Here is a 14516-nt window from a genome sequence, read left to right as displayed (position 1 = left end):
AATATACCACTCAGAAAACCGGAAGTGGCTCTGTGGCTCAAGTGGTAGAGCACTAGCCTCAAGCTGAAGAGCTCAGGGACAGTGCCCAGGCCCAGAGTTCAAGCCCCATGACAAACAAAAGCAAAAAAAAAAAAAAAAAAAAAAAACCAACTTGCTCTTCCTTTTCATTACAACTATTTCTCCACAGTCTAATATATTTGCATATATTGTACAAAATAATAGGCTTGGTTATGACATTTTCATACCTGTATATAATGTACTTAGGTCATATTTATTTACCCAACTACCCTTTCTTCTTCAACCCTCCCCTCCTACTGGCCCCTTTCTCTTACAAAATACTTCCTCTTCAACTTTTGTGTCTTTTTAAACAGTCTAGATTCTGCATGTGAAAGAAAACATATGGTATTTGCCTTTTTGAGCCTGGCTTATATCAGTTAACATGATCTCATTTGATCTATTTTCTCACATCATGATGTTGTGACCGTGTTTTCTTTATCCATTTGTTCCTGCATGGCACATAGTTTGAATCCACAAGTTGGCTATTGTGAATAGTGCTGAATAAACATGAGTGCACAGGTTAAAATAGGACTGAAAAGCACCGATGTATAGAAGTACATTTTGAACTTCTAAAAACTGTGATGCACAATAAAAAATAGTGTACATTCTGAATCACAGCTTTCATGAAATATGCCATTAGTGAACTTGGTGTCGTCTTGTGTTTCCATGTTTATAAAACTGCTGGTTGCAACCAACTAAATTGATTTTATAGCCCACTGAGTTGCTACTAAGTCTGAAAAACTTTTGATCTAACATTTCTCCTTGGGGCTTTTTTATGAACCATGGAAAATAGAAATATTTTCTTAATTCTCTCAAGGATGGGACATCATTCATACCATTCTCAATGCTTTGAGGAAAGTTAACTTATTACATACTGTGGATGTCCAGGGCATTCAGGCTTAATTTTCTGGATGAATTCCTTGAAAAAGGCGTATTGTGTCTAATCTGTACAATAAATTTAAGCTTGTAAGTACTAAGCATAAGGTTCTTCCGGATTTGGTTCATGTTCACCTTTTAGACTTCATCTTACTTCCTCAATCACCTACCTGGGTTCAAACCATCTAATGATTTGGAATTCCCCAAATGCATCTTGCTGTTTCTCACCTCTGCACACTCGCTGCTGACGCTTCAGCATTCAGCTCTACGAGGATCACTCCAACCAAACTCAGCTGAGGGTCACTTCAAGCTTTACTTTGACAGTTGTGAGTCATCAAGATCAATTTACATCACTGCTAGCCCCTGAAGGGCAGGACTCTCCACTGTCCACATCACCAGGGCTGCAGCTTATGTAGGACCTAGCCCAGTGTTTGTCTTTAGTAAACGTCAGTTACATTCACCTGACTTACCTCCTTTGCTGCTGAGTATGGGGCCCTGTACGTAGTTCTAAGAATATTAACAGGTCTATTGGTCCTGGAAGACAGGACCTGATGTTTATAAAAGAAAATCTACCTCTTGGGCGAAGGCTAAGCTCAAGTGGTAAAATGCCTGCTTTCTAAGCATGAGACCCTGAGATTAAACCTCAGTACCAAGAAGGAAGGAGGAAGAAGAAAAGGAGGAGGGAAAGGAAGAAGTAATACCTCCAGTATTACAAAAGACAAAAGAACTTGCATGGGGGAAGAGTTGGGCCTACGTTCAAATTATGACTTTTCTGTTTGCTGACTTCTTGACCTAGAGCAAACGATCGAGCCATTTTAAACGTCAAGTTCATATGTTTGACCAGGATAGTAATAAGAAAAGCAATCTTGTAGAGCTGTGGGTTTTTAATGGAAAGTGCACATAAAAACATGAGAATTCTCCCTGGCCCAAGGTTCTAAGGAAAAGATAGTGTGAAATTAAGCAGGTCATATGTGTAGTGCTACTTGAATGTTTCAAGCAGGAAATGCCAGAGGAGTTGAGACAAGGGAACAATCACAACGTGAGAAAGATGGAAGAAGTTTAGTGGAGGAGAAACAATATGAGCAAGCTTAGAAAGAAAAATAGACCTTATAGTAAAAGATGGAAGGCACTATGGCAGGGTGAAACAAAGACTGATGGAGCCCTGGGGAAGACTATGTGTGCTTTGCCTCTAGACTACTTTCACAGCTAGGTCTTGTTCACTGATTTATGCATGTGTGCCCAAACATTTTTCCAAATGCAAGTTGAAGATATTGATCCCTAGGGATACTTGTTTTCTTGTTTTAAAGAATTCTGTCTCTTCTCTCTTTTCCATGGTTTGTTTTTTGCTAAGTCTATATGGAACCTCAATTTTACTGTTAGGGTCAACTTGATTAAACTGTACTGGGCCAGCATAGAAATATGGTTTATCTCTTCACTGGCCATGCATTATGATCACCCAGGGAATCTTCTAGTACTCTGCATTTCCAGAGACGCTGATCCTGAGCTGATGCCAGAGGAGAATCTGCATTATTAAACAGCTCCCTTGGCAATTCAGTTGGCAAGCTAACTTGGAGAGCCACCAACAGAGAATATGTCTTGATCAGTTTTTAGCCATACCATTTTACAATTGTGTGTCTGGGAAGCAAGTCAAATGTACTTGAATTTGATGGGGAGTTGAAACTCATAGTTTTCTAGAACTTAGCAATTTTATACTTGGAATAGAGTTCAGAAGATACTCAACCTATCTTTCCTTTAGCAAAAAATACCTTCCCTTTGTGAATCTTAGGATGGTCCAAGTGAAAGAAATACCTCGGTGAAAGCTGTCAGTCAATAGAGGAATTGAATTGTGGGGAAAGAGAAATAGTCTCTGAGGAGGATGACAGGGAGTGGGGGGTATTAGGGGGTTAACTAATGTAAGGGGTTGGGCTAATCAGAAGGATGAAAATAGTCGAAACAGATTGCTTGCAACTACGAGACTAGAACAATAAAACCCTTTGAAACTGTTTTGGGGAAGGTAAGAATGGATAAAGGAGAATGATAATAGGGGTGACATTGATTGAAATATATTGTAAGTGTATGGAAATATATAACTAATATAAACTAACAATTAGTTAAAGACAAAAAGAAATACTCTGGTCAAGGAGGGTTCTTTGCCAGCTGTAAAACACATTCCTCTTAAATTTCTCCATTTACTTGAAGTCTTAAATCTAAATTCTACCACTTTATACTTCATTTGTTCCATGTGGCCTTTGGGAATGGCTCAGGATAGGTGTTCCATTCTTTGTGCAACTGCCTTTCAGGCAATATGTTAATTGGCACATTATGGAGAATAGAAAAACAATTTAGAGGTTGTTTAGAGTGACTAGGTCACCTGACTAATCCTGTCAAGTTAATACATCCTGTCTTCCCTTATAGTCTTTTCTTCTTCACAAGAAACATATATCATTTCTTCTACTAGTTTCCAGGTAGGCTGTATGAACCCTTTCCAATTTGTTAATGCTCAATTTTTTTTTTTGGTGATTTCAGCTTGCCATGACTTCTTTGAACCCTGCTGGTTCCCAGCAGTAATAGTCTGAACATGGAGGCAAAATATACAAAAAACATTCCTTTTCATTCCTCCTTCTAGACTGGTAGAGGATAAACTGATTTCACACACACACACACACACACACACACACACACACACACACACACACCTTGTAATTATTAGTACAGATTACCCTTTGTATGTTTCTGATTTCTCCCACTTCTCTCTGAAATTTCCAAGATTATAATCCCCAAGACCAGAACCATTCCTGACATGTTATCTTTTTCTAACTCTTTCAGGCTTCCTAACTAGCTACTGGTACATAGTAAAATCTTCTACTGAACTGGTAGACAGACTGCCTCCCTTCTAAGATATGTTTGGATTAAGAACTTGGCTTCCAGGTGGAGGAGTCTTGGTGGTTCTGTTTCCCAGGGTAACTGCTGAGGTGTATAATAGTCAGCTCAAAGCATTGTTCTCTGAGACTCTGTTCTCTGCTAAACAGCAGTCTAGGGGGTTTGAGATGTTCTGTCAAAGAAGATTTGCTTTCATTGTTTGGTGAACAAGCCAAAGAAAGACTTAGTTGTGATATATGTGATGTCTACAGACAGATATGAGATACTACAAAAGGAACTTTAAAGTCCAGAAATAATCCTCTTTTCACTCATTTTAATTTCACTCATTTTGGACCACCATTGAGCAGCTTAGCATATAGGCAGAGTGCATAGGCCAAACCCTAGGCCACAATATGGCTGCCCCAGAGTTGTACAGTAAATAAACACAATCCCAACCTCTGCTTTCCAGTTCCCTACCACATGTTAACACAAAATCAGGGCAGCATGGTGAAAACAAATAGAGCTGTAACTACCAAGTAGAGAATTAAAGTTCTCTACTGGCTCCTAGACATTGAATTTTGCAGAAACAAAAATATCTCCTGATTCCACTGTCTGTTAGAGCCAACAGGATATTGCATTCTCTTTCCCGTTGCCTTTGATCCTCATATCCACACATCCATCCCCTATAGTCAGGCTTATTATCCGGACTTTATATAGGAGGTGAAAGGAGACTCAGAGAAGTGACGTCATTTGCTTAGTTTGGTATTCCTAAGAAGCGGGGTATGCTCATGTGACCAATGCTCATGGTGCCGCCCAAGCTTACACTGCTTTCTCATTCTTTACTTGTCTTGCTTGGTATTATGTCTCTGAGAAGGATAAAGCAGAAAGAACAATATTATCTAGGAATAATTCTCATCAGAATGATAGTTTTATAGGTTTGTTTATTCTGTTTCTTATGTTAGCTTTTAGTGCTCTAAGAATATGATCTTCACCTACTTCCATGCACATTGCAAGCTTGAGATGAATATGTTTTGAATGGATAAGCAAGTCCACTCTAAGGACATTGAAATTAAAGCAACCACATGACACTAAGTGACCAAGAACCCAGCCTATGGAGAAAGACTGTCTGTATTCAAAATTAAATGTTCCTTTAAAGCTTTTTGATCAGCCGGGTACCAGAGACTCATGTCTGTAATCCTAGCTACTCAGGAGGCTAAGATCTGAGGATTGCATTTTGTAGCCAATCTGGGCAGGAAAGTCCATGAGACTCTTATTTCCAATTAACCACTTCCCCCCAAACCCAGATTGGAACTGTGGCTCAAGTTGTAAAGCACTAAACCTTGAGCAAAAATGCTCAGAATCATTGCCCAGGCCTTGAGTTCCAGCTCCAAGACCAGCTCAGAAAAAAGAAAGGCTATTTGGTCAAGTGTCTCCATTTTCTGGGGTTATAATAATTATTGCTGATCTCACAGTATTGTCAAGGAAAGTATTTACATCAATGTCTGACTCATAGCACAGAAGAAAGGTTAGCTATTACTGGTATCTGAGATTATAATAATGAAATAGCAGAATATCGAACTTACATCTCATATTTTACAAGAAAAACATCAGGAAGCTTCTAAGGTAAGTGTAATCCAATGGCTAGAAACAACTGTTCATGTTCCATTGCAGTCCAGGAAGCACATTTCTAGTGATTTCACCATGAAAGATTTATTTGTGACAAAAAAAATCTATCTCTAGAGCAGATGATTAAGCAAATGGCCTGTGAATATGTCTAAAAGATATAGTGCTTACTGAGCATCAATATGAATTTATGAAGGATGAAATTTTTGAACAAGTGACTTAGCCACAATCGTTACCTGTCTCCAATAGCTGTCTCATTACCTGTCTCAAATCAATACTTGTGCAGGGCAATTTGAGGTCTGAATTAATCATGCTAGATTTTAAAGGAAGCGTTTAGAAAGTCTGATGTAGAGAACCAAAGAGTGTAAGCTGGGAGTAGGTGAGTCCTGGAGTCAGAGAAGTTTCTGAATACATTACCTTGGAGAGGGACCTTCGTTTTCTCATCTGTCAAAGGTGGATAATGACTGAAGCAGCCTTCTACTGTGGTTTGGAAAACTGCCAGAGATTGCATCGTGTTTCATAAGCAGGAGATAAATGCAAGCTCTTAATGGGTAAATAGATAAGCCAGTGAGTGGAACATGGCAGAAAGTCAAGGAGATCCTCAGCTGTTTGCTTCTCACAAGCCTGCGTCTCAAACACTCTGATAGATAAAAGCTTGCTTTTCAGCCCACAAAACAAATCCTTTGGCTCCTTGATACCTCTGACTCAGGTGGGGAGGGAACACCTGATTAAGCACCTGTTGCCTCCTCTTGTCTTCCTCCAGGTGCATTCGTGGTGTGCTGGACCCCAGGCCTGGTAGTTTTGCTCCTGGATGGCCTGAACTGCACGCAGTGTGGCGTGCAGCATGTGAAACGCTGGTTCCTGCTGCTGGCGCTGCTCAACTCAGTCATGAACCCCATCATTTACTCCTACAAGGATGAGGATATGTACAGCACCATGAAGAAAATGATCTGTTGCTTCACTCAGGAGAACAGCACAGAAAGACGCCCCTCTCGTATCCCCTCCACCGTCCTCAGCAGGAGTGACACAGGCAGCCAGTATATGGAAGATAGTATTAGCCAAGCCACCATCTGCAATACAAACAGCTCCTAAGCTGTGGATACCTCTCCCATTGCCTACCCAGGCATCCCCTGGGGAAAGAGCTGTTAAAAATCATTACCTTTCTCTACCAAATGCCCATGTACAGTGTTATTTGAGATCGGAATGAATCACTGCTAGGTTTTACAGTTTTGTTGTTATTTTACAAGTTTAAAAGCCTGGGCAGTGAAGAGAAGATAGTACATTCAGTGAAAATGCAGAAAAAGATGGAGACAATACAGTGAATGGATTGCTGCTCAGTTTCATATAAACTGCGCAGAGCATCACCAGCCAGCTGGGTATGCCAGGCTCTGCTGCCACCTTGTAGCGATTTGTTTTTTGTGTTTCAAAAGATGTCAAAGGTCATAAGCCAAACTGAATAATAAATGATGCTACTTGAGCCACTTTATGTAGCTGCTAGGAAAACCTATGTAGTTTTTTTTTCTTCACACATCTAAAAGATTCAGAAATATTTCAGCAGTAGTATTCTTCTACTGAAGAATTACTAAGTATTTTTTTCCTCATGAAAACCATGGCAAGTAGCTAGGTATTCAGTAGGAATCTAAGAATAACAAATTACTAAGGATTCCATAATAAACCTGATTTTTCAAGGGAGCATTTTGAGAAAGCATGTTTACTTAAAAATAATAACAAAAATAATGGAGACTTAGAACCTCATTTGATGACATGATCTTCTTAAACAGGTGTGTATGTGTATAAGCACATCTGCTTAGATTCGAACTTTGCAATTCAAGACTCCAAGGATAGAGATGGTGAGATAGATCACTGCCACCCAAACTCTCCAGTCTAGAACAAAAGCTATAGAAATGACCTGGTGTGCGCTACATAAAAATGAAAAAAAAGCTAAAGAAATATTGTTTTAAGCAGACATTTTAATAGCAAAATAGAATGTATTGATAAGCAGGGTGAATTCTTTCTATATAAGATCAAATATGAGTGCTTAATTTCAGCTAGCTCCACACCACTGGTAGCTTGTTGGCTTTTTTATGTGGAAATATTTCACATCTCAAGGTTTGCCCAAGGTTCTCAATGTATTTCATACTTGTCTTGTGGATTGAATTTTGAACTAGGTCATTTGAATTTTTCTCCTTCAAAGACCTAGATAAGCAACTTGAAAGGCAAATGAGTAAGAAATGAAAAATAGTATTTCATGGACATAGGCTACTGACTGAAGTTTTTATGTAAAGCATTTAGCATATATTCTGATTTCAAATAATAACTTCAAGGCAGTTAATATTTATGTAGTCTGCTAACGAAGTTTACACATTTTTTGCTATTGTAATATAACATTCATGTGCAAGAACTACTTGTAATAAAAGAATTTCTGAAGTCATGCTTTTAGATATAATAGCCTAAAATAGAGTATTATGATTTGAAGGTATAGAGTTCACACGCTGTTAGTGTGTCTACCTGAAGCTTATATCAAATCAATCTATAAAATAAAATTTTAAAAAGATCTGTTCTCATTGAGGTGCTTTATTGCTTTGTGTATCTTCTAAGTAAAAATACAGTTTGGGGTAACTATGGCACATATTTCTATTGCAAAAGAAAAATCAGATTTTCTGTGAAGTACATACTCTTTCGTTATTTATGTAAGCACTTTGAATCTACAGCTGGCCAAAGGGTGGAGAATTGAAATTGAATTCCAGTCCCTGAATAGCTGCTAAGGGATCTTTAAAGGTTTTATTTTGAGGAAAGAACCATTTTTAATACCCTGCAGCAGAGTGTTGTATTCAGAATGGTGCCTGGAGGGGATCCAAAGTGTGGAAATGCAGGGGAAAAATATATAGCTTTTGTTTTTATGTGCACACATATCTCAGCAATGTGCAAGAGTAGAGGAGTCATGTATATTTGGAAATATAAAGGCCGAGTGATCACAGAGCTCACTGAGTCCACTCAGCAAACCCAGCCCTTAGCAGGAAAACAATGTGAAGAACGAATATTCCTCTGTAAATTCTAAGAGCCCAAGCTCATCTGCAAATCATTAAAATGGTGATACTGGGGCTGGGATGTAGCTTAGTGGCAAAGTGTTTGCCTAGCCCTAGTACCAAAAAAAGAAAAGACAAAAGAAAAATACAGTTTTAAAAAAACATGATGATTCAAAAAGATGGTGATACTAAACAATTCACCTTGGCCTTTGATGCTAACTTAGCAAGGACTGCTCTCCCTGGGCAAACAAGAGTTCGTCTTAGATTTTCAGCAGTTGAGCCCAGCGATGATGGCTTATGTCTGTAATTCTAGCTACTCAGGAGGCTGAGATCTGAGGATTGCAATTCAAAGCCAGCCTGGACAAGAAAGGAAGGCCCTGAGACTCATCTCCAACTAACCACCTAAAAACCCGAAGTGGAGTTGTGGCTCAAAGTGGTAGAGTGCTAGCTTTGAGCATAAAAGCTCAAGGACAGTACCCAGCCCCTGAGTTCAAGCTTTAGGACTGACAAAACACAAAGATTTTCTGCAATTGTTCAAGGAGATCTGCTCAGTCTGCATTGGTGAGAGAAGTCAAATCTTTCTTGAAGACTGCCTTCTTGGACAGGGGTAATTTTTTGGAAATTATTGAAATTTCTTGCTCATTTAGTTTTTCCATTGAGTAATAGACTTAGATCACTTTGTGGTTTTTAGAAACCCTGAGCATGGGTATGATTATGGAACTACACTGCTTATATCTGCGTAATTCCAAATAATAGCAATACTAAATCAGAAGATAAATGTAAACCACCAACCAAGTTCTGATTTTCCTCACAGCCAGACTTTTAAGGGTTTTTTTGCAAATATTAAAAGCAGAAATTATTGAAATTTCTTGCCCATTTAGTTTTTCCGTTGAGTAGTAGACTTAGATCACTGTGGTTTTTAGAAACCCTGAGCATGGATATGATTATGGAACTATACTGCTTATATCTGCGTAATTTCAAATAAAAGCAATACTAAATCAGAAGATAAATGTAAACCTCCAACCAAGTTCTGATTTTCCTCACAGCCAGAATTATAAGGATTGTTTTTAAAAATATTAAAAGCCAAAGTGTATGTATTTCAGTATCCTGAATTCCTGGAATTCTGAGCACATGCTTAGCCCATGCTAAAATGCCCCTGGAACCAAAGACCCAACCAAATTGGTAGCAAGAGCATCACATGGATTAGTGGATATGATTCCATTTCTGTGCCCCTCTCCTTACCCTCCCAAAGACAGATAAACAAACAAAACCAAAAGAAAACAAAAATAAAGCCACAAAGCCAGCTGCTATACTTTTTGGAAGTGAGTATTGTATATCAAGAGCAATAAAAAAGATAATATTTAACATAGCAATACCACTTCTGGAACTGTATGTTAAGGAGGAAATTAAAAACAAGGAAAATTATATGCATGATAGCATTCATTTTTTTGGCCCTCATTGAAATTGGTTGAAGAGGCATAATGAAGGTAAGCCCTGTGCAGAATCCATGAAGGTGACTCAGTGACAAGCTCAGTACCAATGAGAACCTGGAGTAAAAATAACTTCAGTATCACTCTTCATGATGACACCTCTCCCTATGTACAGATCTGACTGCTAGGAAACTTACCGTAAAATTATGCCTCTTTTGTGGGTCACTAAATGTGGTGTTCAGTTGGAAACCCCCAGGACTCCTTTCAATTTTACATGTCACTTTTCAAGCCTAAGATAAAAGTCACTTAAAGACTGGTAGAACTTTAAGTAAAGGAAGCTGTGTTTTGTGTGATACATACTCTCCTGAACACATGAAATAATTTTGAATACTCATAAGTTCAGACCAGTTTTCATGATGAAATAATTATTAGGTGGGATGCTATGATTGTGGATTTTTTTATTTACTATTATATTTTGTCTTTACATGATTTCCTTCAGTGTCTTATAGAATGTGCTGTTTCCAAAATGAACAGATGGTAGACTACTGATCGCAGTTGTTAGGACAGAGTGTTTTTAACATTTCTATCTGATGAGCCAAAGGCTTAGAGTGCAAACAATCACACAAAGGTCAGGCACTCACACGTGGAAGTTACAGCTCATCAATTAAAGTGAAGATCCCACTATGTACCATATAATACAGTGGCTCTGTGCGACCAGGGAGCCCCACCGGCAGTTCACTGGGCCAGTCAGTTTTGGAATCTACAACTGATAGCAGTATTTTTAGACCTGCAATGTTATAAATCTTTGCAACTATTTCGACTTCATGTAATTCAAATTTCCATAAAACATATCTGTAATATATTTGCTACTGACATCAGAGGAGAGGTTTTCTGCCACAAGCCCAAATTAAATCTTTGTGTTAGAAAATAGTACTCCAAAGTGGGGGAAAGGGAATAAGAGCAAAAGTGAGGGCGAATTTGATCCAAGTAGATCATATGCATGTATTGAAATATAACAAAATTGCTTTATACGATTAATTATGCTGATGAAAAGAAGAAAAAAGAAAACAAAGCAATTGTGTCTTCAAGGCACTTTTTACTTGTTTTGTTAAGACTTTGCTATTGTCTGTGCTAATGGATATGTCTGTCCCCAGCATGACTGGAACATGCAGAGCTGTAAAGTTCATTACTCGTTTAAATATACATGACCACCCTCACAAAGAAAGCACCAGATTGCAATTCAGAATTTCTGGGTTCTGGTTTCTGTTCTGTCCCCCTAACTGTCTATGAGACTCTAAATATGATTGCTACTCTTCTAAATGAGAGGCTTAAATAATAAGAATTTTTACAACTCCAAAATTCTGTTTCTGTGCCTCACCTCTCAGATGTTCCAGATGTGGGGTCTTCTAGAGCGAGTCTTAAGTTTTTGAATTCATTATATTGTGCTTCATGTGTAGGAATTTCAAAGAAAATGAGACCTGTTTTCATTTTGCTGCACTGATTATCAAATACTATTGCATATAAGAATCACCTAAGGATCCCATCTAAAATAATCTAAAATTTATTTTAGGCAGATACAAAATATAAATCTATCATGAATACAGGAGCAGAAGGATTTCTAAAGGAAAACTGACTTTCTAACCCATGCAGAGAATTTGGCAGACTCCATGATCTGCTCCAGTCTGCCAAAAGTGAAGTAAATGGAAATGTCTGAGCTGTTGTTCACCCCATCAAGGAAAATAGAAAACCACACATTTATTTCACATTTAATTTAACAAATGTTTTCTGAGGACTTCTTAGGAGCTAGGAGGCCCTTCCTCAAAGGAACTGACAGCACTGTGCATCAATACCCAAATGAATCAGAGAGAATAAAGTGAAAAGGAGCTGAAATTATTAGGGATGGACATGGACATATATGAACATATTGTGGTATGTTGTGTAAATATTATTGGTGATACTGTTGAGGTATTTTGGACTTGGCCTCTGTTATGTGTGTGTGTGTGTGTGTGTGTGCGCGCGCGCGCGCGCGCACGCGCATGCGCATGTGTGCACATGCACGTGTACAAAATTACTACTGGGTCTTGAACTCAGAGTCTGGGCACTATTTCTTAGCTTTTTCATTCAAGGCTGGTGCTTTACCACTGGAGCCACATCTCCACTTCTAGCTTTTTGGTGATTATTGAAGAAAAGAGTTTCATGGACTTTCCTGCCTGGGCTGGCTTTGAACCATGATTCTCAAATCTCAGCCTCCTGAGTAGATACAATTACTGATGTGAGCCATTGGCCCAAGGCTATAATATATTCCTGATAGAGAATTCGCTAAGACCTGGAGAAAGAAAAAGAAATCAGATATATAGGCTACTTATTTGGGTTAAAAATATTTTGCAATTTATGGTTAGGAGATTTGATGCTGATAATCTGACTTTTTATTGAGGTGAATGCCTGACCACAGGAACTGGGGCGTATCAGTCAGTTCTCAGTAAGAAAAACAAATCATTATAGACATTTGAAGCAGAAGGTATAAAGTGGGTAATTAAATGCTTAGAAATCAAGTGGAAAAGCTAGAGAACCTAAAAGAAGGGAAGCCCATAATTAAGCCTCAGGTTTACAGTTAAGTTTTAGGGAATTATTGCTGCCAGATTGGGAACTTCTGGAAACTTCTTCCTTTGGAAGCAAAAGATTTGTGGAAGAATACCCAGAAACCATTATAATATTTTTTTCTTTATTGTTATTATAAAGAGGGGTTATAATTACACAAATCAGGTAATCAGTACATTTCGTTTTTATTAATATATATTTTATTGTAAAGAGACTGTACAGAGGGATTACAGTTACATGAGTAAGGTTATGAGTACATTTCCTATCGAGCACATCTCCTTTGGACAGTATCACTGTCATATCTTAATCTCAACTTTGCTGCTAAAGGAAGAACATGGTCTCTGCTTTCCTCTGCCCCTTCTACCTCTCACAATTGTCTGTTGCTGGCAGAATCTAAGGGATATTTACTGGCTTTGTATTCTTGGAAATACTGAGGAGAGCATGTGAAGAAGGATAAGCAATGGAACTTACTGCCAAAAGACAAGCCAACACAAAGTTAAAAAAAAAAAAAAAGGAAGGGGCAGGGGACTTTCTGGCTTCTAGAACTTTCCTTTTTTGAAGATACCACTACTGTTAGGGTTTTTTCATTTCTTTTTCTTTTCTTCCTTTTTTTCTTTTGACGGGAGGAAGAAAATAATACAACTAATTCTACAGAACAGAATGATGATTCTCTAAAAATGTTAATACATGAAATATGTAAATTTCTGAAGAGTAAAGACAAAAACAACATAAGAGTGTAGTTCACTTATTATTAGCTTTCCTTTATCGACATCGATATATAGAAGTTCAGTTTATACTGGGGTCATAGTTGATATACAACCATGGCAAATATGGCATAATCCTTCCTTTGTATCTCTAGATAGAATAGACTCAGACATATTTGTAACAAATGAGCAGAGTAGGTATAAAATCCAGACATTAATTAATTAATTAAAAGTAAGACTTTAGAGTTCCTATGATCTTAAAAGATGCAATGGACCAAATTGGGCGGTGAGGGAGCAGTAATAGATCTAATTTTGGGATTTGGGGAAAAGTAACATCACAACTACTTCTTTTATAAAAATTAGCCAGCCTGATTAATACATCTAATGAAGAAGTTGTGATATTGGGACTATCTCAGTTGTTTTGTTTTATTTTTTTTTTAGTCGGTCGTGGGGCTTGAACTCTAGGCTTGGGCACTGTCTCTCAGATCTTCAGCTCAAGGCGAGAGCTCTACCGCTTGAGCCACAGCACCACTTCCGGTTTTCTATGGTTTATTGCAGAGAAGAGTCTCATGGAGTTTCTTGCCCAGGCGGGCTTTGAACCATGATCCCCAGATCTCAGCTGCCTGAGTAGCTAGGATTACAGGCATGAGCCACTGGTGCCCAGCTCTATCTCAGTTTTATTCACAAGGAAAATGGTGACCACAGATTGAATGAGTATTTGAGATACATAGTGACTAAATCAAGAGTCAAATTTAACTAAGTTCTCCTTTAAATCTTTATTTAAAAATTATTAGTTTCCTAATAACTATACATAACTTCAAATTACAAAGAGCTAATGTTTACTACTAATATAAGCTATTATATTATAATTTAAATAATTCTAATAATAAATATATAATAACATAGTAATATAATGTTTAGGAATTAAGAAGATTGACTTTAGAAAGTAATTCAGTTTTTAGTGTATAAGCCTAACAAATGATTCCAAACTAAGAAAAAAATTTGCCCAGAGCAGATATTAAATATATAATTTATAGCAACTATAAACATTTAGACAATCTATTCAGTCACGAAATAGATGTAAAGCTTTATAGATGTAAAGCTCATGAACTCTAGGAACACCTTAGTTCTTTTACATCATAAGCAGTCAACTTTGATCAAATTCCTCTGTACTTTGATTTCTTTATCTATAAAATGATTTGTTGATGATGAAATAAATTGCATGTATTTGGAGCAGTCTTGGGCACTGTGAATGGATAGTTATTGATGGAATGCTACTGAGCTTAAATTTACAAGTATGAATTATCTAATAATATCAAAAGATACGTATAATGTAGAATTTT

At 37.7% G+C, this 14516-nt stretch overlaps 1 protein-coding gene across 3 annotated transcripts in view; it reads left to right on the top strand.

The window, feature by feature from the left end:
- Lpar3 (lysophosphatidic acid receptor 3) overlaps positions 1-7945 on the top strand; it is a 62647-nt gene extending 54702 nt beyond the window's left edge. For all 3 annotated transcript variants that reach the window (XM_070007471.1, XM_070007470.1, XM_070007469.1), the window contains exon 3: positions 6179-7945. In XM_070007471.1, the coding sequence (XP_069863572.1) occupies positions 6179-6507 (329 nt within the window). In that variant the 3' untranslated portion in view covers positions 6508-7945. The remainder of the gene's footprint in view (positions 1-6178) is intronic.
- The last annotated feature ends 6571 nt before the right edge of the window (positions 7946-14516 follow it).

This window comes from Dipodomys merriami, unplaced genomic scaffold (genome assembly GCF_024711535.1).
Source record: "Dipodomys merriami isolate MVZ:Mamm:240054 unplaced genomic scaffold, mDipMer1.0.p SCAF_7, whole genome shotgun sequence".
NCBI classification, from domain to species: Eukaryota; Metazoa; Chordata; class Mammalia; order Rodentia; family Heteromyidae; genus Dipodomys; species Dipodomys merriami.
The sequence above is the reverse complement of the archived record's forward strand: the minus strand, read 5'-3'. Positions and strand labels throughout refer to the sequence as shown.